At 37.0% G+C, this 24711-nt stretch overlaps 2 protein-coding genes across 5 annotated transcripts in view; both read right to left on the reverse strand.

Moving 5' to 3' along the window:
- The window catches only part of LOC106066310 (uncharacterized), a 56011-nt gene extending 53638 nt beyond the window's left edge, over positions 1-2373 (reverse strand). Inside the window, exons 1-2 of one of the 2 annotated variants that reach the window (XM_056031232.1) lie at positions 2177-2329; positions 534-656 (exon numbers count right to left, since the gene is read on the reverse strand). In XM_056031232.1, the coding sequence (XP_055887207.1) occupies positions 534-656; positions 2177-2264 (211 nt within the window). In that variant the 5' untranslated portion in view covers positions 2265-2329. Of the gene's footprint in view, positions 1-533; positions 657-2176 lie in introns of both variants that reach the window. The other variant, XM_056031233.1, reaches the window with a different exon arrangement.
- A 4172-nt stretch (positions 2374-6545) lies between these two features.
- LOC106072369 (uncharacterized) lies at positions 6546-24509 on the reverse strand. Of its 3 annotated transcripts, XM_056031237.1 has the most exons (11): positions 24322-24509; positions 21160-21282; positions 19044-19202; positions 18143-18334; positions 17281-17502; positions 16314-16508; positions 15164-15301; positions 13955-14020; positions 10396-10605; positions 8415-8500; positions 6550-7938 (listed from the first exon to the last, which is right to left on the reverse strand). In XM_056031237.1, exons 1-11 carry the CDS (start codon positions 24395-24397, stop codon positions 7912-7914), a joined length of 1494 nt encoding a protein of 497 aa, XP_055887212.1. In that variant the 5' UTR covers positions 24398-24509; the 3' UTR covers positions 6550-7911. The 3 variants fall into 3 exon arrangements, with proteins under 3 accessions (XP_055887215.1, XP_055887212.1, XP_055887213.1); XM_056031240.1 differs by lacking the exon at positions 17281-17502 and having other exon boundaries at positions 6546-7938; XM_056031238.1 differs by lacking the exon at positions 8415-8500 and having other exon boundaries at positions 6552-7938.
- Between the last annotated feature and the right edge of the window lie 202 nt (positions 24510-24711).

Raw genomic sequence — 24711 nt, forward strand, 5'->3', positions numbered from 1 at the left:
AATATCTTTTCTAGTTTACGAGATCTAAACGGGACGGACGGACAGACGGTCAGACGGACAGACGGACAGACATTTCGCACAAAACTAATAGCGTCTTTTCCCCTTTCGGGGGCCGCTAAAAAACAACAAAAAAAAAAAACAACACAATTTGGTGTGAACACTTTAACATTGTTCTTTCCACTAAGGAATCTATATGGAATAAGCAAACATTGAAATCCAGTTAACAAATTGTGAGTGGAAAGTTAAACATTTTGGAATCATCTCACTGGTTGTGCAATTAGAAAGTATATTTCTAAAAAAGAAAATTCAGTAGACTAGTTTTCACTTTATAGTCTTTATCATTTGCTATTAAGTAATACTTTTGAATACACAATCTACAGAGCATTAAAATCAAATTATATACATCTGTATTTGTAATGTATTTAGATGCCTTTACACGGGTCTTTACCAATATTTTTTTTTATTTAATTTAGTTTTTTTTTTTATGCATTAAAAATACAGATGTCAATGAAGATACAAAACATAGTACTTACGGTATTGACATTTCAGACCAAACCAGCCTCTGGCACATTTTCCATTACCAAGGCACGAACCATCAGAGCTACAACTTGACTCACAGTGACATTTGAACTCTTTGTTTGGTCCGAACCAACCATCTGTTGAATAATAGAAGAACTTTAAAATATTTATGATTCGATTGCTAAATAGTTTATATTAATGTAGAACAATTTCCATTATACAATTTGCACTGCATTTTTGAGTGCAGTTAAGGCCAAAGTGGTAATTTCCATATTCTAAAGGAAAAAGGTTTAGTTGTCCAAGTCTTACAAAAGAGATATTCAAAAGTGTAGGCTAATACCATTGACTTTGATTAATTGAATTTGAGTAACACTATTAGTAGAATTAGTAAATCATTAAATTAAGAACCCCTTCAAAAAGAAGACTAAATGGTGGTCGAGAGGCTAAGTACGCTTGAAGTTGACTTGGCTTGGGTACCTAATACCTATGAAAGGGGCTCGAGGTTTGACACCCGAATCGAGCAAATATCCCCTCCCCCCACTAGTCCACTAATGAGATTGGAACATAGCGCTCTGATCATGCTATAAGCATGAAAGCTATAATTTATTTTAAAGTCAGATTATTTGCAGACGATTGCATAATATACAGAAAAATAAAAACAACACAAGATACAGAAATTTTACAAAGAGAATTAGATGAATTACAGAAATGGGAATCAAATAACACAGACTAAAAACGCAAAATACCTAGGCGTTATAATAAATGAAATACTGTCATGGAATCCCAATATTGATGAAATTATCAAAAAGTCTAACAAAGCATTATGGTTTTATATAAGAAATTTCTATAAATCAAATAAGAACATAAAATGTTATTTAACCTTGGTTCGGCCAATAAAAGAATATGCATCCTCCGTTTGAGACCCCTCAATTCAAGAAAACATTAAGAAACTGGAACAGACTCAAAATAGAGCAGTAAGATTCATAACAAACGAATATTTACATTTGACTAGAGTAACACCTTTAGTAAAATCACTAAATTTAGAAAGCCTTCAGGACAGAAGACTCAAAAGTATAGTAGCAATTATACATAAAACACTGAACCATAATCTTCAAATACAAAAACAAAATTTAATAAAATACTCTGAAAGACACACAGATAAAGACACATTCCTCATCCCATATGCTAGGACAAATTTGTACAAATACTCCTTCTTCCCTAGTGCTATTAGAGCATGGAATGGGTTGCCTGAGCTAGTCGTGAAAACCAGTGACTTGGCAGAATTTAAGTCATTGGTTAATATGCATGACTAAATGCATGACGCGTAGAACGTAATCATCTTCTTATTTGAAGTAACGTCTGTATTATATAAGATAAGATACAAGACTAGAACCGAACGGTACAAAATCTCGTTCGTACGTTACTCGGTCATACTTTATCAACACCACCCTTTGATCAAGAAACATGAAAAAGGACCAAGATGTTGTAGTCGCTGAATAAAGTCTTTATGTTGTGTCTGTTCTATTTATACGTATGTTTCTGTTGGGTTGTTTTTAGATAAGAAAAGAGTCCTTGCAATCACAACAAATTTCCATAATCAGTTTTTAGTCTTAGGTATAACTATGTAATCAAATAACATTCAATGTAATGCCCTTACCTTGTGATTTAATCATATGAATACACAAAACATATAGTGCACATACACATAATTCTTTTTTAGTGTGTACTACCATAACTGTCAACATATATGTTATGAGTCCAAGCACCCTGAATCTATTACTTTGGATAGTATGAAGTCACAGACGAATGTTATTATGTTTCTTTTAGACACATATTTATGACCCAAAACCTCTTGAAAAAAGAAATGTAACAAAAAGGAAGTAACACAGCCACAGACACACACATATAATAGTAGTCTAATGCCCACATATTGCATATACCTTGTTCTATCTTAGGGGCATATGTACAAGAAACTTAACTATATATATATATAACAGTTTACACGATTACAGAGCATTCAAAAGATGATCTCGTACGGTTCATCCGTAGGTCATATGTGATTATATGGATTCATATTATTGTGACATGAAAACTTGATAATTCCTTTTTTTTTTTGATTAACATGGAAGTATACAGAAAAAGAATCAGACCAGAAAAACTAGATAAAACAAGAGAAAGAGAGAAAGAAAAGAAGTGATAAATAAAGAGAAGAAATCCAGAAAGTAATTAAAAAAAAACAAAGAAAGTAAAAACTGAAAAAAAATGCAAAATTGAAATTTATGTATTTCTGATTTCACAATCCTCTTGCACCATTATGCACACATATTTATGACTTTAGGAACGAACTAGCAGATACCCGTGCTGCGCTGCGATCGAAATCCTCTAATACAAAATGCACAAACAATTCTTAGGCCTATCCTATCTACCTAATCTAGAACGACCCCCACCGGGCCCTCCGAACACAAACAATTTTTAAATGAAACGCCCCTCCCCAAGCTACACACTTGTTAGTCCTTGTATCTTCTAATGGAACGGCTGATCCTACACATACATGAACATACAACCACACACTTAATATACGTATAACTCATTTCTGAATAGTTTGACCTGAATCTTTTTATTTTTTTTATATTATTTAGTAAAACAGCTAGCAATACAAAGACATCGTATAATTTTATTGCAGCCTAAAATAGTAAGATCCTATACCCACCCACAAACTTTAAGGCCGCCCCTGACAGCCCCCCCCTCTTTTTTTTTAAAAATAAATTTATCTCTTGATTGAAGGGCCAGTAAAGCCTTGTTTTAAACAAAGCATACACTTCTGTGAATCACCCGTCGCATCCTAGTATGCCCTATGATAAACACATTTTGTACCTTTTATTTAAGAAGTACTAATAAATTGAAGCTTTGTTCTTCCATCTAAACCAGGGGTTCTCAACCTGTGGGTCGCGACCCCCTTGGGGGGTCGATTGACTATTTGCCAGAGGTCGCCTAAGACCATCGAAAATATGGATTGTTTTGTCTATTCTATTGCTGTATGTGTGTGTGTGGTGTCTGTGTGTGTGTGTGGGGGGGGGGTCGCGGCAGAGAGGCGGATTGTAAAAAGAGGTCGCCGAACTTAAAAGGTTGAGAACCGCTGATCTAAACAGTTTGAAAGAATAAACGATCAATATTTGTCATTTTGTCTATTCTTTACACATTTTTGTCCTATTTTGTTACTCATAAATCTAGATGTAGAAACCAGAGATGCACCTAATGTAGAAAAACCCAGTAGCTAATGACCTTACTAGATAGAAACAATTAGATTAAAAAAAAAAAAATATTTATTTTTAATGTTCAAATATCTAAACCAGGAAGTGACGTGGAAACTTAATACAGTGGTGTACGATATAACGTCTGCAAGCCTTGAGGAATATGACACATCGTTAAAGTATTCAAGAACCATAACTGAAGAAACTATGCCATTACATCATAAATTTTGCGGGTAGCCTCCCCTCTACGTCTCGGAACGATGTCTCCCTCGTCAGAATTGGTCTCTGACTTGACTTCACCTGAACATTTAAATAGGATATCATTGATAACATTCACATTTACAGTAGGGAATGACTAATATTAAGAATTTTTTTTTTTAATTTAGACATTTTAAATTATTTTTAAATTTGGAAGGCGTATTAAACTATTGAGCATATTGCTATTGTACTGATAGTGTGTCTAGACTGTAGGGCTGAGGTACCGGAACTACTCCGATGGTTAACAAGGGGGCTTAAGTTCGAATCCCAATGTAAAACTGATTAAGGTTAGGCTTGAGCTAAGTTGTGATTTACATATTTTAATGTCAACGTTCACTGCCACCTTTTACCTGTTGAACTGTTTGGGTATCACACATGATCCGTCGACCGTCTTTCTTCATTCCTGTCTTTCGCCTTGAACATAATCTCATTCAATGACAGGCTGGTCTATTCTTTTGATGTCTTCAAATCGCTATTTCTGTCTGCCTCTTCTTCTTTTACCTGGTACTGTTCTCTGAAGGAAGGTTTTCGCGAGCCCGGAGGACCTTGCGGTATGGCCATAAAGCTTTACTCAAATTGTAATTGTGATCCTGATTCTAATCTCTGCGTTTATGATAAAGTCTTTGCTACCAAGAGTCCTTCTAGAGCTTATTTTCCTCTCAGGTTTTGATGTTAACATACAAGATTCTCAATATACAAGAACATGCCCATGTCTAGGGAGATACAATAAACATATGTATGAAAGAATGATAAGGAAAGAGAGAATGAGGGAAATAAAGAGAGAGAGAGAGAAATAAAGAAAGAGAGAAATAAAGAAATAAAGAGAGAGAGAGAGAGAGAAAGACAGATAAAAAGAGAGAGAGAGAAAGAGAGAGAAAGACAGAAATAAAGAAAGAGAGATAGAGAGAGAAAGAAAGAAATAAAGAGAGAGAGAAAGAGAGCGAAAGAAATAAATAAAGAGAGACAGAAAGAAAGAAACAAAGAGAGAGAGAGAGAAAGAAACAAAGAGAGAGAGAGAGAGAGAGAAAGAGAGAGAGAGAAAGACAGAAATAAAGAGAGAGACAAAGACAGAGAAAGACATAAATAAAGAGAGACACAAAGAAAGAAAGAGAGAGAGAAAGACAGAAATAAAGAGAGAGAGAGAAATACAGAAATAAAGAGAGAGAGAAAGAAAGAAATAATTAGAGAGAAAGACAGAGAAAAAAAAAAGGATAGCTAGAGAAAGACTGAGTGATAAGGATAGTAGTAAAAAGAGAAAGGGAAAGAAAGGAAGATAAGAAAGAGAGAGAGAGAGAGTGTTGGAAATAGAGAGAGGGAAAAGAGAGAAAAGGGAAGAGAAGGAAAGAGAGAGATAAAGATTGAGAGAAAAAATAGAGAGATAGGAAGAATGATATAGGGGAAGAAAGAGAGTGATGGAAGGAGGCACAGAGAAGGATAGGAAGGGAAATATATATATATATAGAGAGAGAGAGAGAGAGTGAGAGAGAGAGAGAGAGAAATAACAAAGAAATAGAGAGGAACGAAAAGAGCGGGAAAGATTGAGAGGCGGAGAGAAACACATATACAGAGAGAGAGAGTAGAAAAGAGAGAGAGAGGCGGGAAGAGTGAGACGTGGGGTTGGGGTTGGCAGAGAGTTAATAGATAAATATTTGATATACGGCGTACATTTAGGATTGTTTATTGTGGTGTTTTTTTTTTAAACAATTTGCCAGCAGACATCAATCTTAACAACTTTTTTTTCTACGTCCGATGTAGAATGTTGAAGTGGTCAGTTAACTAACTAGACCAATTTACTAGATGAACTGCCCAGTGGTTTCCACATCAGGCATATAGTTTTCTTTCTGTAGGGGGGGGGTGCTTTGGGGGCCAGTGACCTTGTTCGGGCCTCTTAATAAAGAACGCAGTGTCGAAACACATGGCCAGCGTTCTCAGGTGACACTCCGCAATGGGCAGATCTCGCTAGTCCTGATTTTTAGATTCCGGTACATGTGTTGTCTGATTCTGTTATGTCCGAAGTTCTGAGGCGATTAGGTGTTGGCATGTCGAGATAGTTTACAACAGGCGTTGTGAAAAATACTTTTAAAAAAGACAACACCTCCTTCAACTTATAGTTTTTCAATGTTTTTTCTCGTTAAAAATTAATTATATAGCTCTAGTACACTCTAAGCATTTAGATCAAAGAGTAGTCTATGACTCAAAAGATGATGCGCACAATTTTCCTGAACATTAATTTATTTAACTCTTGAAACAAGAAAGCGCTACAGTTTGGAAACGCGACAGTCCTTTCAAAACCGATGTTTGATCTTTGATTCTGGAAAGTACGGTTTAAAAAAAGTATAAATTAGGGGGAAGCTAGTGAGTCGGGGTCCTTGCATAGTAAGTTTCTTGGCGTTGTAATGGTGGTCCTCTAGTGTAAGTTAAAGCTGTATCATTAAGTTGTTTCGGCAATAATTTATAACAGTTAAGGTTGTAGTAGTAGAAAGCTGAATATTATCAAGATATATAAATCAAGTTGTTATCAAATTGAAAGTCTACGCATATGTATAGTTTAAAGAAGTTTAATAAAAAAGTCAGAAAAGAAAACAGATGTTTCGTCAGTGTGTTGTTCAGTTATTTAATTTATATACATCTCGATGCAAGAATATTTTTTTGTGTCATTGTTAATATAAGAAAAAAAAGACACATATTGTATAATAATAATAATAATAATAATCATCGATAAATATTGTGCAATAAAGAAACATAAATCATCACAACTTGCATATAATTCTTTGTTCACGTACAGAAATAGGTACATCCTCAAAAATAAAGTATGACTTATGAATAAATAATACGAATAAATAAAAAGGACAAAAATAAATAAAATGTTTACGACATAAACTTGAATAAATTTACAACTGGTATGTATAAAAAAACTCTAAAATTAAAATTTCAAAATAAGGAAATACGAATGCATTTTGAATGTGTTGTTGCGTTGAAGAAAACACAAAATTAAGATTTGATTATCCTTTCTGTCTACCTACACCTACGTCTATCTGTCTGTCTGTTTGCCTGTCAGTCTATCTATGTTTTTACCTTTCTATCAGTATCTTTGTCTACCTGACTATCTATTGCTCTATTTATATATCCATATATCTTCCTGTCTGTTTGCTTTTCACTCTATTTGTCTTTAACGAACTAAAGGTAGATTCCACTCATCACCATATCTACCCCAATGAAGTCGATATTTTTACTGTTTCTAATGTAATGTAATCTAATGTAATCAAATCTATCAATCAATCTATCTATCTATCTATCTATCTATCTATCTATCTATCTATCTATCTATCTATCTATCTATCTATCTATCTGTCTGTCTGTCTTTTTGTCTATCCGTCCGTCTGTCTGTCTGTCCGTCCCTCCGTCCGTATCTATAAAAATATCCGAATTTGTCAAGAGTATATAATTTCTTAATATCCTGTTAAGAACAACTGCTGACAGGGAAAATTAGAGGGATTTTTTTACGCGAACTGTCACAGCGCCCCCACGAAATTTAAGAGAAATAAGAGAATTATTATCTCAGATGCAAAGAGTTAAAGACATCACGTGTGGCAGCAAGTAAACTCATAAAGTTGCCCGTTGCCTCATAAACTAAACATTAACTCATTAAATAAACTAGTGCTGCAGTGATTTCCCTTTGTCTTATGTTTTTTAAATTGCAGTGATTTCCTTTTTTTTATGAACTAAAGCTGCAGTGATGTTCCTTTTTATGAACTAAAGTTGCAGTGATGTCCCTTTTTATGAACTAAAGCTGCAGTGATGTCCCTTTTGTTTTTTTGAAATGCTATATCGTCGTCGTCTGTATCTCCAGACAATGTCCAGGGTCAAACGATGCTTTCCTCCATTACTTTGTGGTGTAGCTTGACCTCACCTGTGGGTTTATAAGTCAAAGAATTGTTACAATTCACCCCAATAACATTGTAAACGAGGCGAAATGGCCGAGTGGTAAAGTCGGATCTCGGGTTTGAATATTGGTGAAAACAACAATTTTTAATTTCGGATTTTAAGGGAACCCGTGAGTCCAAACATCTATTTGGCACGATGGTGCCTGACATTACTTGGGGAAAAAAGCGGTTGTTCGTTGTGCTGACCATAGCTTATCCTAATCGCAAGGGGCCAAGTCCTACCGAGACCAATCCTTATACAAGATTTGCTTTTCATTGATAAGAAAGAAAGAAAAAACCCTCCATTCATTATTGACATCGCCGTACCACTGTCTCATAATTTAAGAAAAACTGAAATGAAAAAAAAACAAAGAAAATACGGAACCTAGGCTTGGTTATTAAGCTATCCAAATTAACAATATACACCATTGTTATATCAACCGAGATGATAATGACAACTGACCTCAGAGATACCTTCAAGGCGCTTAACATTTCCAAGAAATTTCTCGTGGCCTGTCAGAGGGCGGTACTGCTGCGAGCCTGCTACATCTTCAGAAACAATTATAGTGGATAGTGATAAAGGGACTACAAAGTTGTTGTTTTTTCTCTTTAACAAAAGTCTACCCTGGCAGTGCCGCAGGATGAATACCTGTTCGTTGTTAACATAATAATACTAAAATCTCTACTACTACTAATAATAATCAATTAAATAATCTTTATTCTCCGTTAGGCAAAAATTCGTTTTACAATTGTGCACTATTAAGTTTTAATTCATTATAAGAGCAAGCAATTTAGACGATAGCACACTAAACGTCCATAACATTATAGTCCATTAGGACTAAAACAGAAAAATTTAAAAACTCCTTTATCCCACTATCTGTAAGAGTGTAACAAGATCAGCTGTCGTCATCGAGAAGTACATAGAAGTCAAATTCATAAAGCGCTGGTTGTGAATGTGTATGTGTTTCGTGAGTGAATCTTGTTCGAATTTTCAACCATATTGTTTTTGTACAGTAGTTACGCTGAGGTTGTCAATTGTAGTCAAACTGAATTTCCATTTGATTGGATCAATAAAATTATCTTACCTTAACTTATCTTAATACATATCTTCATAATTTTCCTACCACAAAACATAAGTTCATAGCTTCATACCACAAAACATACATTCATAACTTCATACCACAAAACATACGTTCATAACTTCATACCACAAAACATACATTCATAACTTCATACCACAAACCATAACTTCATAGCTTCATACCACAAAACATACATTCATAACTTCATACCACAAAACATACGTTCATAACTTCATACCACAAAACATACATTCATAACTTCATACTACAAAACATACATTCATAACTTCATACCACAAAACATACGTTCATAACTTCATACCACAAAACATACATTCATAACTTCCTACCACAAAACATACGTTCATAACTTCCTACCACAAAACATACATTCATAACTTCATACCACAAAACATACGTTCATAACTTCATACCACAAAACATACATTCACAACTTCCTACCACAAAACATACGTTCATAACTTCCTACCACAAAACATACATTCATAACTTCCTTCCACAAAACATACGTTCATAACTTCCTACCACAAAACATACGTTCATAACTTCATACCACAAAACATACGTTCATAACTTCATACCACAAAACATACATTCATAACTTCATACCACAAAACATTCATTCATAACTTCCTACCACAAAACATACATTCATTAATATCTTCCTACCACAAAACATACATTCATAACTTCATACCACAAAACATACGTTCATAGCTTCATACCACAAAACATACGTTCATAACTTCCTACCACAAAACATACGTTCATAACTTCCTACCACAAAACATACGTTCATAACTTCCTACCACAAAACATACGTTCATAACTTCCTACCACAAAACATACGTTCATAACTTCCTACCACAAAACATACGTTCATAACTTCCTACCACAAAACATACGTTCATAACTTCCTACCACAAAACATACATTCATAAACAGGGAAATGATAACAAGATGAAATGTGGCGACTTAATGACACCTTCGATAAAACGTAAGAACGTTTGGAAAAGGTTGAAATAAAAAGAGCATCTAATCAATGCCGAGAGAGCCAAATTTTATGCTCAGTGTTGCCTACCAATTAATGACACATCATTTTATGGTACAAGTAAAAAAAAAAAAAAAAAAAATGATGGGCACACATCAGCATACGCTAATAATTTTTTTTTTTTTTTATATTATTTAAATATTTCAGTTATCATTACTTCCTTATTTTGAACAACAGATACGCCAAAAAAAATATTTTTGGATTAGCCTCCATGTAAGGAGGTCTCTGTTATTTAAATGTACTCAAGTGGCAACCCATGTATGTAAACAAGAAAACAAAATAATTTTTACCGTCTGCAGCAGAACGTTGATATGGATGATTGTGCTCTTTAATTGTTTTGGAGAGTTGTTGGCCTTGGTTCTTGTTATATCCTGTTGATGTTAGGGCCTCAAGTACTGCATATGATACACTTAGAATCAGTAGCACAGCAACAGCGCCGATAGTTATTCCAATACCAAGAGCTTCTGGAAGTGTAGAAGCTATAGAACTGGACTCCATTCCTGAAACGAAACATGCAAATTAAAAAAAAAAAGCAAAGCTTACCCAAGGGAAAGAACCACTTATTAATGCCATTAATATGAAAATGACAGAGTTTAGCTCCCTTTCTGCCATATAACACAAAAATAATTTATAAGTACTCATTTATTGTTTAAATAGTTAATTTTAGGATTGATTCATGCACTTTAATTGACTATGAATAATTACGTGAAATTTCGACTAGATCCGAGAATAGGAAGTGGGAGAAAAAAACTTAAATCCATATATACATCTGTCACAATCTAGTTTAGAATTGCCTGTTATATGTTCGCCTTGGGTCAAGAAGGTGAAAGGCACGTGAAACTTCTGATATAGAAAGAGGAAGTATCAAATATAATAGTCGTCTATAACACAACTTCACTACCAAAATACGTCCGCATCACAGCGGGTAACAATAAGCTTCAATAACATGTATCAAGCCCTAAGCACAGAAAGCAACTACTAAAAATAAGTGTTTAAGAGAGAAAGTAGTGAATTAAAATGCTACGAAAATAAGGGACTGCGCCGACCGAGGCTCGAACCTGTGACACTGGATTCGACACCACCGCCTAGCGATAACGCACCAAGCGAAACTAGCCTCTAGACCATCGGAATGTCCAAAAAAACATTCTTCTGATCCAGAGTCATTTCGCCCGTATGCAAATTACCACCCCAGTGGTCAAAGGTCACAAGCTCCAGCTAGCCCCTCCCCCACCCTCGCAGCATCCGTTCACTAACAACTTCGATAGAGCCGACACAGACAGCCGTTAGGCATGTATTAGACAAACGATGGCTCTATCTAATTGTTTATCTCTCACAAAGACAAGTGGACAACATAAACACATTACATATAGAAGCTTCAGTGGGTACGAGCAATAATGCTGTAATCGTAAATGTAAACATAGAGTTGAAGCTAGGTGCTGAAACAAATGATACATACATATATTAAACATAAATGAATAACAGCACCAGGGACCAAGTTTTTAAGAGAGAAAGTAGTGAATTAAAATGCTACGAAAATAAGGGACTGCGCCGACTCTGGATCAGAAGAATGTTTTTTTGGACATTCCGATGGTCTAGAGGCTAGTTTCGCTTGGTGCGTTATCGCTAGGCGGTGGTGTCGAATCCAGTGTCACAGGTTCGAGCCTCGGTCGGCGCAGTCCCTTATTTTCGTAGCATTTTAATTCACTACTTTCTCTCTTAAAAACTTGGTCCCTGGTGCTGTTATTCATTTATGTTTAATATATGTATGTATCATTTGTTTCAGCACCTAGCTTCAACTCTATGTTTACATTTACGATTACAGCATTATTGCTCGTACCCACTGAAGCTTCTATATGTAATGTGTTTATGTTGTCCACTTGTCTTTGTGAGAGATAAACAATTAGATAGAGCCATCGTTTGTCTAATACATGCCTAACGGCTGTCTGTGTCGGCTCTATCGAAGTTGTTAGTGAACGGATGCTGCGAGGGTGGGGGAGGGGCTAGCTGGAGCTTGTGACCTTTGACCACTGGGGTGGTAATTTGCATACGGGCGAAATGACTCTGGATCAGAAGAATGTTTTTTTGGACATTCCGATGGTCTAGAGGCTAGTTTCGCTTGGTGCGTTATCGCTAGGCGGTGGTGTCGAATCCAGTGTCACAGGTTCGAGCCTCGGTCGGCGCAGTCCCTTATTTTCGTAGCATTTTAATTCACTACTTTCTCTCTTAAAAACTTGGTCCCTGGTGCTGTTATTCATTTATGTTTAATATATGTATGTATCATTTGTTTCAGCACCTAGCTTCAACTCTATGTTTACATTTACGATTACAGCATTATTGCTCGTACCCACTGAAGCTTCTATATGTAATGTGTTTATGTTGTCCACTTGTCTTTGTGAGAGATAAACAATTAGATAGAGCCATCGTTTGTCTAATACATGCCTAACGGCTGTCTGTGTCGGCTCTATCGAAGTTGTTAGTGAACGGATGCTGCGAGGGTGGGGGAGGGGCTAGCTGGAGCTTGTGACCTTTGACCACTGGGGTGGTAATTTGCATACGGGCGAAATGACTCTGGATCAGAAGAATGTTTTTTTGGACATTCCGATGGTCTAGAGGCTAGTTTCGCTTGGTGCGTTATCGCTAGGCGGTGGTGTCGAATCCAGTGTCACAGGTTCGAGCCTCGGTCGGCGCAGTCCCTTATTTTCGTAGCATTTTAATTCACTACTTTCTCTCTTAAAAACTTGGTCCCTGGTGCTGTTATTCATTTATGTTTAATATATGTATGTATCATTTGTTTCAGCACCTAGCTTCAACTCTATGTTTACATTTAAAAATAAGTGTACTGTCTCTACTGACTAGAAGTGACTACCCTGCTTAACTGACCCGAAGTTACTACTGTCTAAAAGTCAATCTAGTCATTTTTAATTCCTCTTTTATATATCAGAGGTTTCACGTGCCTTTCACCTCCAAAATGTCAAACTAGACTGTGACAACATACACTCTTATTAAGTAGCAATCATTTCCCTTGTTCCGATCCTAAAGAAAATAATTTATCATCAATAATTAATTAATTTTTTGTTGTTGTTTTTTTTTGTTTCTTTGTCTGTTTTTTTCTTCTTCGTTTATTCATGACTTGTCAGACACAAAGAATAGTTGCGCGAATTCTTTACTTGATCCGATAATGGGAAAATGGAGAAAAAAAATGTTCGAACTTTCTACCAGACAGACAGACAGACAGACAGAGTGAGTTGATAAGAATAGTACAGTATCCCTAGATATCATTGATGTATAAGTAAATGAAACTGAGATGCTGAGGAAGAATCCTGGGTGTCACTTTCAAAGACCGCACTGTCGGGATTAGGGCAGTGTAGGATGTGAGAGTTTGTGTATGTATGTTTATTTTTATTGTTTGCGAATTGTACTTTAGAACGGGTATTTTATTCAGGGGACGCTAATGTGTGCTAGACCAGTCGTTAGTTGGAGAGTTGATCTGGTCATAGTCAGGAAAAACAAAACGGGGTCACAGCTGACCACTATCAAAATGCGGACACTATAATTGTATAGCCATATCTGAGGAGGTTCTATGGGCTCGCAAAGACTTTCCTACAAGGAACAGTACCAGGAAAGGAAGAGCCAGAGAAATGAAGGCAACATCAAAGAATGGATGAGCTTGTCATTCAAAGAGTCTTGTCAAAGCTGTAGTTAGAGAGGAATAGAGAAAGACAATCGACGGATCATGTGTGGTGCCCCAGAGCCCAACAAACTAAAGTATAGATCAATGAGATACACACATTTCTGAACTTTATAAATGAATATAAATATTTAAACGTATTAAAACAACTGTTGCTTTACCTGAATATGATAATGATTTCCGGCTAGTGGATGAATTATATGATGTCAGATTTGCTCGCCTTGACTCTATATAATGAAAGTAAAAAAAGACTTAAAAAATTAAATAAATACCATGTCATACCGCACGACCAGTCAGCAACCCTCGACCTGGAAGCCCAAATTTTCTCACGGTAAAAACTGTTAAAATTAAGTGCACAATTTTTCTTATAATATTTATGAAATTTTATTAATTTGAGGACTTCATCTATAAAAGTTGAACAGTGCTAATCTATGAAAGTAGGACAGACTTAATCTATGAAAGTTGAACAGAGTTGGAGACTATTTTTAAAACAGTTTAGGTTTTGCTGACCATTTCACAAGTCTGTAGGACGGCTTCAGGTCAAGGCCAGTCGTAGCAAGAAATCTCCTAAAGACACGGTCCTTTTTAAAGGCGAGCCTGCCAGAACAACTCAGTGATTCAGTGCTCCCTCCCCCAACACCCCCCTCCATAAATCTCTGAATCAGCCACGTGAACAATGGCAGGTAAGTAGGACTTGCAGGCTCCTGTAACATCAGCCCTTTTCGGAACACACCAAAATGGTCAACTTGAGTTACAGTAAAACACCCGATCAGCCTTATTTTCCGACAAAGAAAATGACTAGTACAAAAAACAAACAAATACAAAAAAAAAAATCCTTTTAATTATCCTAAGGGGAAGAGCTCCGTCCTTAAAAATATATCTACCGTTAATGTACTGGTTATCTGGTTATTTCCCTTATTTAATATCAAACAATGCTAACAATTAATTGAATAATTGAGTTGTTTTTTTTATGTTTTTTTTTCATGCTTTTTTTTTAGGTACAATAAATAATTGTTTAAAGTATCTAGTTGATTTAAGAATATGTGAGGGAGAAATAGCGTTAACAATTAATAAAGGGGGCTAAACCCAACAAATTTAGCCATATATGTGAATACAGACTATTATTTTTACTTGTTAATATCCAACAAAATAATTAATCACCGGTAATTAATTGCTTTATCGGTTACTTTTATTTTAAAAAAAAGATTCATGTCTTGTTTATATTCATGAATAATTGTTTGATGTTTCAACCTGATCCGAGAATGGATGTAGGAGAAATAACGTGTACACACTTTTTATCAGACAGACAGACAGACGGACGGACGGACTGAGTTGATATCAGCTTTGTAAAAGCGTATATTTGCCCATACCTGCAGTACAAGTTGGTGAGTCACTGTAATAGAAATGAACGTAACATGAGCCGGCATTAGTATGACAACTGTTTGGACATGCTGCTGGGCAGTTCATACATTGAAAATCTGATGTCGTAAATGTACCGGATGGACATTCTGTGAAAAAACACGAGGCAATTACAATAATTACTGCCTAAAATGAACCAAATATAATTATTGATAATAAATATTTTCAATCCAATAGAACATAAACTTTATAACAACAACAGTAATTCAGGTATTCAAACCGACTGGAAGGCCAAGAAAAGTGTGGATTGTTGTAGTACAATAATCAATCTAAGAATGTTTTTATATTGACTCGTTTGAAATTGTCGTTTAGAGTTGTGCATTGTACTTGGAACTCTAAGGCCAGCAAAAGCGAACAAGAGCTCCCTCTCACCGACATGGATGAACAATGCACATCTCGTTTACACTATTCTGACTGGCGGGGGGTCAGACTCGGGGTTAAAACTCATGTTTAGTTTAACGTTCACTTCTAATGACACGGGCGCTTTAAATTTTCTCAACCTTTTATTCAAGCAATGTGTCTACATCTCCTAACAACGCGTCTACATCTCATAGCAGAATGTCTATTTCTCCTAACAACGCGTCTACATCTCATAGCAGAATGTCTATTTCTCCTAACAAGGCATCGACATCTCATAGAAGAATGTCTATTTCTCCTAACAACGCGTCTACATCTCCTAACATGGTGTCTACATCCTCTAGCAACATGTCTACATCTCCTAGCAAAATGTCTACATCTCCTAGCAAAATGTCTACATCTCCTAGCAAAGTATCTACATCTTCTAGCAAAATGTCTACATCTTCTAGCAAAATGTCTACATCTCTTAGCAACGTGTCTACATCATCTAGCAAAATGTCTACATCTTATAGGAACATGTCTACATCTCCTAGCAACGTATCTACATCTTCTAGCAAAATGTCTACATCTCCTACCAAGATGTCTACATGGAAGGCAAAGAGAAGTATAGATTGTTGTAGTACAATAAACATCTCCTAGCAACATGTGCACATCTCTTAGCAACGTGTCTACATCTCCTAGCAACATAATTTCATGTAACCTTAACATTTGTAGTGAGAAAAGAAACTTTAAAAAAATACTTACCTCCATAGACTTCCACTTCACACAATGATAATATATTTGATGAGACGCTAATATTGACTTCTGATATTTTATTCTTAGCAAGGTCTTTAATGATATGAAAGCGTGATCCAGATGTGTTGTCGTTATAGAAAAATTTAATGACGCCCGAATCTCCTGCTACTAAGATAAAGTTGGCAAGTCGATCCATATTAAGACCTGGAAAAAAAGGAACTATCAATGATGAATATATATGTGTTTATTTCGCTAAACTTTTTTCACTTTCAACTATTCATTAATCTGTTTGGCCGTTGGGGTACTACACATGATCTGACAACCGTCCTTCTCCATGTGTCCATGTCTTTTACCAGTATTACAGTCTTTTCCCAAAAAAATGTAGGCTACGACCTTTCCGTAATGTTATGATCCTGTTGCTTTCTCTGTCTGCCTCTTTTTCTTCAGCCTGGTTCTGTTATCTGTAAACAGGTCTTTGTAACCAATGAGGATCTCGTTTAAGAAAATTTAATCCTTTAGCTTGCGTTTTTATACCAGCGGTCGGAAGGTCATCGTCGGTGGGGGGCCCAATCAACGTTGTGATCCTGCTTCGTATTGCTACGTTTAGATGAACCATTTCCAGGGAAGGCCCGAAAGCGTCTTTGAAAGCCTTCAGTAGGGGGCCTGACACCTAGGATATGGATACACAAATAGAGCATCGTAGTGCCACGTTGAAAAGAATGGCGCCAACGTTGCAGAAAATAGGAAAATAGTTACATGACCTCTCTCTCTCTCTCTCTGTCTGTCTGTCTCTCTCTCTCTTCACCTTCGGACATTTCCTTCTTTTTGTTTTGTCATTGCGCATCTCAATACTCTCCCACATAGACTTTTTACTAAAATCGAAATTATTCATATATGTGATGCCTAGAAAATTAAATATTATCGGGAACATAACAAAAAGAATAATCTACAAATAGACTTCATTAGGGAGGCCTACCATATCTGTTGAATATCACATAGCCTGTCACCTGGGCTAATGGGAAAGTCACACTCCACATTGGATGCGAGTCGCCTGAGGTATTTGTATGTGAACAGCTCTGACCACGAATAAAATCGTAGTCGGTATTTCCGTCTACAGCCCTGGAAGCGTGGTATGTCCCCTTCGAGTTGGCCCAATTACTTGTTTGCCACGCTCTTTGTTTAAGTGCCACGTTACGACCTTGAAAATAATGCACAAGGTCATCAATTTATCATTTCGTTAAGAATCATACGTTTTCTGTCTAATATGAGTGTTACAGCAGAATACGTCTTAAGTTTTTTATATTTTTGTTGTTGTTTTTTCTCATAGTATTTACCTCTTTATAAGACGTAGAGCTAATTGTTTCGAAAAGTTTTGCAAGGGCGATAATCAAGCTTTACGTATGAATATGTTGGGAAACATGGGGTCACAACTGAAATCACAGACCCTCGTGATATCTAGTGGCGTGACTAGGGTCTGTGCCAGCCAGTACAGTTAGCTCATGGTTTTACCCCCAAATTTCATCTAACAATTCACCAATAAATTTTTTTTTCCAACGTGATGCAGTTATTAATTAATACTAATAATGTGTACAAGCATTACTTGACGTCTACACCATATTATTCTCAACAGTTGTATGCCTTTGGTATTGGGTGCCCATTCATGTTGGGTATTTCCTCGGCCTACATTGCAGCCCTGCATCTCCGTAGCGACGCCACTGGTTCTATCCCTCGTCAATCTCTTCAAACCTAAGACCTAAGTACATTAAGACTAAATATACTACTGTTGTCTCTATACGTTTAGACCATACAGTTTAATTTGTAAAAAAAATTGAGACTACCTCCGTTTATATAGATGGAACAAAGCGATGTCCGTTGTGTCGCAGTGATGGTAACAGCTTTAAAAGCCTCCGTCAGGTCACATTGTATGTCTAGTGTGGACTCGTCCACAAGGAAATATTTCTGGTTCAGACATTCGATTGGTGAAGGCTTGAGCAACGTTTGAAACTGTAGAGTGAAACCTGGTAAAGAAGCTGAAAAAAACAAGAAAGTGATGTATATATATATATACCTAAAAAATAATAATTAAAATACACCATTCATACCTTGTGATAAATGGGGGGGAGGTGAGTTATGTAAAGATCATCGGTTTGTATGGCAGAGAGTAAACAAAGGTTACCTGTGGCCAGTACAAATATAATTCGGCTTAACTTTTTTTTTTTCATCTAATGTCAGATGCAAATTGGAGTAGAGTGGACTTAAGGGCACCCTACAAATCCAGAAACGCCACTGTCAGAAAAAGAGAGATGGGGGAGGGGGAGAGAGAGAAACAATGGGGAGATATAGCGGAGAAAGAGGAACAGAGTGTGTGAGAGAGAGAGAGAGAGAAAGAGAGATAGAAAGAAAAACAGAGAGAGAGAGAGTTTATTAGCTGATACCTATTGTAAAGTGTAAAATGAAATGTGCATTGTTTAGAAAAGAGAGGGGGGGGGGGCTAACGTCATTGTTCCAGCGAGGGGGTTCTAAACTCAAAACACTTCTAGGTTACGCTCATAGAATTTGGTGACTTTGGTTTGCTTTAGTAGTTTTTTGGTTTTGTTTTTGTTTTTTAGTAGAGGGGGCTCCCTCATTAAAGCTGGGCAAGTAATTGTTGAACATTAAAATCTTCAGAGAATTCCGCCCCCACCTACCTTTCTACGCCTATTGTATAAGTATATTCACTGCATGCACCCAAAAACGTACCGTTTTCCTGAACAGTCACTCTCATCCATGTAAAAATATCCGTTCTCTGCAAAGTAATAACAATCTGGTCAGATATATTCATGCATGTACTGTCATCTCTGTCTGTAAGTATGTTTACGTTCGGCAATGTTCTTGTCTTGTCCAGGAATATGAGATCTTCTGTAAATATAAACACACAAAAAAAATATTCCGAATATCAAAATTACACTCTGAAAGTTGGACTCCAAAAAGTGTTTAGAAATAAGGCCGAAGATAATGGAAACTTCTAGGCGTCACCCACTGGAGGATCCGGTGGAGAAACGTATTCGCGATGGACACAAGAAAAACTGGTAACTACAAACTCAGATATGTGGATGTAAAAAAGCGGGATCTTGAAGCAGTGGACATCGGTGTGGACTTCTGGGAAGACTGGTCCTACACCGCACAATGTGGAGAGAGAGAGAGAGAGAGAATGACAAAGACCGTGAAGAGCAAACCAAAAAAAAAAAAAACAAGTATAGTTCCTCTACCACCAAACCAAATGTTGTCTTGTCCTGTGGTGTAGATTGTCTGGAGTGTTTATTAATAATATAACTCTCCAGTTACATAATAAAAGCTTGCTATGTTTTTTTTTTAAATCAATTCCTTTTTTAAGAAGCTCTTGGTAGTCTATTTCTCATTCTAATTGTTGCTTGTAAATATTCAAGATTACATGGAGTCTTTCCAGTAAAAATAAAGTAAAATTCTCCATTCTGACCTTGCGATCTATAGGGCAGATGATGTAAAGGTCAACTGTTTATGTGGCCTACGGTTAACGAGGGTGTCATGTGGCCAGTACAACGACGACCGCTTTTACTTTTCCCCCCAACTTATATTAGGTACCCATTTGAGCTGAGTGGACACGGATATGGCCTAATGATCCCGAAATTAATAATCACCGTTTCATCGTCTTAAGAGCTGAGCCGAAGGCTCTTCGAGATCTAAGTTTGAAAAAAAACCTGTTTGGACGCCAAACAGTAAAAAAAAACAAAAAACCCTGTGAGAACACAGTTCTGTTTGATAGAGACCCGAGTCAATGTCTATGTAAAGCATTGCTGTTTCCAATGCCTTTGGCCCCCCGACGCATACTTGGCTGCACATAGCCGAAGGCCGAGGACACCGGGAGCCTCCACCATTTTCTTTCGTTATACCAAGCTAACCGTGGGGGACTCGCCATTTATGTAACGGTCCCTTTGAGGAACAGCGCATGGATGTGTGACAGGTTTGTGGGGACTTTTTTGCTAATCCGCCCGTGCAAGAGGTGGACTCTCGTCTACCCGTGGGCATCCCCACGGGAATAATGTTAAGCCATTCATTTAGCCTAGTTGCCCCCCTCAAGCAACCGTTTCCACCCGGGTGCCACGGTGAGGCAGAACAGCGTACCCGGGACAGTGTTCACCAAAATTCGAACCGGCACCTGAAAAAAAAAAAACTTTTCTAAGGGAAGGAACCGCTAAGTGCTTCCATTTATCTGAAAATTACGAGGTTTATCTCCCTTTCTGCTATATAAAAAAAATTAAATAATTAGTTCTAACTAATACATGTACATGAATAATTATGCAAAATTTCAGCTTGATCCGAGAATGAAAGGAAAAACGTGTCAATACGTAATAAGGAAAATGTGGCCATTTTTATTCCCAAAGATCTACATTAGCTTTCCATTCCTTCTAATATCTTTTTCGATATCATCGTCTAGCTTTCCATAGATAAAGAGTTTGTCAACTAATAAGAGGAACTGAAAAATAAAAGGTTACATAAAAGGATAAGGATATGTAAATGAAGATACAAAACATTGTTGGCCTCCTTCAGTCGAAGAAAATAAAAGGTTACATACAAGGTTAAAGATGTGTAAATGAAGATACAAAACATTGTTGACCTCCTTCAGTCGTAGGAGAGACACCAACAGCGCAAGTTAAGGTGGCTTTTGCTTCGGTGGTAGAGGAGCTGGCCATTTTTCGTATTGTACGTTTTTCTTCCTAAGCTGAGACCCATGTTCTTTCACTGTCCATAGCTTTCTTGGTCACTGTCTCTCTCCATCTGGTGCTGTCTAGAGCTATGTCTTCCCAATAGTCAGTAATTGTCAAAACATTGTACTTACTATATTGGCATTTCAAACCAAACCAGCCTCTGGCACACTTTCCATTACCCAGACAGGTACCATCATAACTACAACTTGACTCACAGTGACATTTGAACTCTTTGTTTGGTCCGAACCAGTCAACTGTAAAATACAAGAAAAAAAACATAACGTCACAATTACATCAGATCTAGACGAAGGGGACAGCTCTTTCATTTAGTCTAAAACAGATAGATTCATAAACTACTTTATTGCACCTTCAGTTAGTCACATGCCAAAAGCTCAATTACAGTGTCACACAATTTTATCACAGTATAAGTTACTATTTATAAATCCCACTTCAGTTATTCCCCTTTTCTATGTCCAATTTTACCACCAAACCCCGACCTTTTCCTCGCTCGACTGACTCCATCACATTGGCGACTACGCTATCACGCTCGCTCGCTTATCTCTCATGACCTGCTTGTATTATAACATTTCCCTGATTCAATTGTCCGCTATATTCTTTACATGTTTACCACTGCCAATTGACGGGTAAACAATTAAAAGTAAACACTTTAGTTTACATTTCTCGCACGAGAGCATTGTATTATGTTTATCAAATCCACATTTGGATTCAACTCAATTGTAAACATTGCTTATTATATTATGTTTCATTGAGATTGTTACCTGACTTGCTTTTTTCTCCTTACATTTATATAATTGTTATTAACAATCTCTGTTTTGTTACTATCACCCCTGTTTGTAAGCACTAGCAATTTTATCAGTCTGACGAATGCATCTCAATCGAGGTCATCGATAGGATGTGTCCCAGCTTCTATATGTTATACTAGCTGCCTCCATCAAGTGTTTGCCTACTTGATTCGTATACGCCTACGTATAACTGACCGCAACTGCCTATGTGATACTGCTCTCTACAGATACTTCGATCACACCAACGATTGTAACCTACTGCGTCCTATTGATAATACTGCCCGTGGAATATCAGCCCTGCCTGGTGACTGGTCATTTCAATCCCTGTCACTTCATCCCCTGTCATTTCATCTTTAGTCACTTCGTTCCCGGTCACTAAATCCCCGGTCATTTCATCCCCAATCAAATATTTTTGCTAGTCATTGTTTATTTGTGATGCCTTTAACCCTCTCTAGATCTAATAATTAAACGTGTTTATTTAGAATGATTTTTTTACAAAATATTTTAAATGTAAATTTTGTGTTTATAGTGTTCTCCTCCTCTCTTCATACTTGTTGGGATGAAATGACCGGGGATGAAGTGACCTGAGATGCAGTGACCGGGGATGAAATGACCGTGGATGAATTGATCGGGGATGAAGTGACCGGGGATGAAATGACGGGGATGAAGTGACCGGGGATGAAGTGACGGGGATGAAGTGACGGGGATGAAGTGATCGGGGATGAAGTGATCGGGGATGAAGTGACCGGGGATGAAATGACGGAGATGAAATGACGGGGATGAAGTGACGGGGATGAAGTGACGGGGATGAAGTGACGGGGATGAAATGACGGGGATGAAGTGACCGGGGATGAAATGACGGAGATGAAGTGATCGGGGATGAAGTGATCGGGGATGAAGTGACCGGGGATGAAATGACGGGGATGAAGTGACCGGGGATGAAGTGACGGGGATGAAGTGATCGGGGATGAAGTGACCGGGGATGAAATGACGGAGATGAATTGATCGGGGATGAAGTGATCGGGGATGAAGTGACCGGGGATGAAATGACGGGGATGAAGTGACCGGGGATGTAGTGATCGGGGATGAAGTGATCGGGGATGAAGTGACCGGGGATGATGTGACCGGGCATGAAGTGACCGGGGATGAAGTGACCGGGGATGAAATGACCGGGGATGAAATGACCGAGGATGAAATGACTGCTCTGTCCTAAGTACTCTTCGAGCCCACTGTAGCCTACCTGCCGCACTACTGTGCCTACAACTTTGGACTGACACTTCTTCATTTTTTATGTAAGTAAACATGTTGCAAATTATTAAATATTTTATCTTTCTCTGTTTCCTGCCTGTTTCCAATTTATCTTTGATGGCCCAGCATATTACACATTCAAACAATCCTTTCCTAGACACTAAATAAGACACACCTGCAAACAGTACATGCGGGTCGTCACAGATCTTTCGTCGACACCAAGGCGTAAACATAAGTCTTGTTCGTCTTATCATGGTTGTATCAGAGGCGTAGTGAGCAAAACGTGCTTCCGGGGGCAAGGGACTTTATTGGAGCCACCCTCCCCATTTTCCGTGGAAAATCACATAGAAATAAAGGCTGCGTATGGCTCCCCCTTAATGGTGGCGCCCGGGGTATTGTGCCTCCTCCTAGCCCTCCCCATACTACGCCTCTGGGTTGTGTATATGTGTATGCTCTTAGTGCTTCCATCAATATTCAATTACATTGGTCTGGTTAAAGTAGTAATGCTGAGTCGGACATTTTTTTGTCCGAACAATGAAACCTCCAATATTTAATCTCCCAAGTGGGATATGTTTTTGACCCAGCGAAGCTGTCGAATGGTAATTAGATCTAGTTCTTCCTACTATCCAATCCAGACACCTACTAAATATTGTTATTTGTAAGGTAGTGCACCAGCCTATTCCTATAGCGGAACAATGAAAGCTTTAATCAAGTCTTCGAGGATTCTTAGTGCATAGCAAAACATCTAATCCATTATTATTTCTTAGGGCTGTAGCTTCATACACTCTTTTAAATATATCTTTAAAAATTATAGATCTAGATCTACACTCTTTAAAATATATCTTTAAAAATTATAGATCTAGATCTACACTCTTAAAAATATATCTTTAAAAATTATAGATCTAGATCTACACTCTTTAAAATATATCTTTAAAAATTATAGATCTAGATTTACACTCTTTAAAATATATCTTTAAAAACTATAGATCTAGATCTACACTCTTTAAAATATATCTTTAAAAATTATAGATCTTGATCTACACTCTTTAAAATATATCTTTAAAAATTATAGATCTAGATCTACACTCTTTAAAATATATCTTTAAAAAGTATAGATCTAGATCTACACTCTTTAAAATATATCTTTAAAAATTATAGATCTAGATCTATAATATCGTAATAAAACTAATCTAAGTTAATTATTACGAATATAAAACAATTTTACGTTGCGGGTGATCTTACCTTGCGATCTAATAGCAGGCATGCACAAAACACACAAAATACATCTATATAGGTTTCTTTTCATGAGTAAAGCCATGACACTAGATGAAATTTTTTTTTAAGAACCATAAGGTTCTATTTATTTACATAAGACACTGTGCTAATGATGCATTTTATGTCAGTATATTTTCAGACTTTCGCGCCTTACATTCGCACCACACTGCGCACCGACTGCAAGCCCTCTCCCAATGTAACGTTCACTCACGGAACTTTGTATAGTTCCATGGTTCACTCATGTTCACTTTTTAGAGATGTTCACACGTGGTGGGAAACTATAAATAGCTAGCTTTCAGGTACAAAGAAATAGAAGTGTCGATATGTTTCTTAAGAGGGGATGTACAATATAAATAT

Source organism: Biomphalaria glabrata, chromosome 5 (assembly GCF_947242115.1).
Source record: "Biomphalaria glabrata chromosome 5, xgBioGlab47.1, whole genome shotgun sequence".
In the NCBI taxonomy this organism is placed as follows: domain Eukaryota; kingdom Metazoa; phylum Mollusca; class Gastropoda; family Planorbidae; genus Biomphalaria; species Biomphalaria glabrata.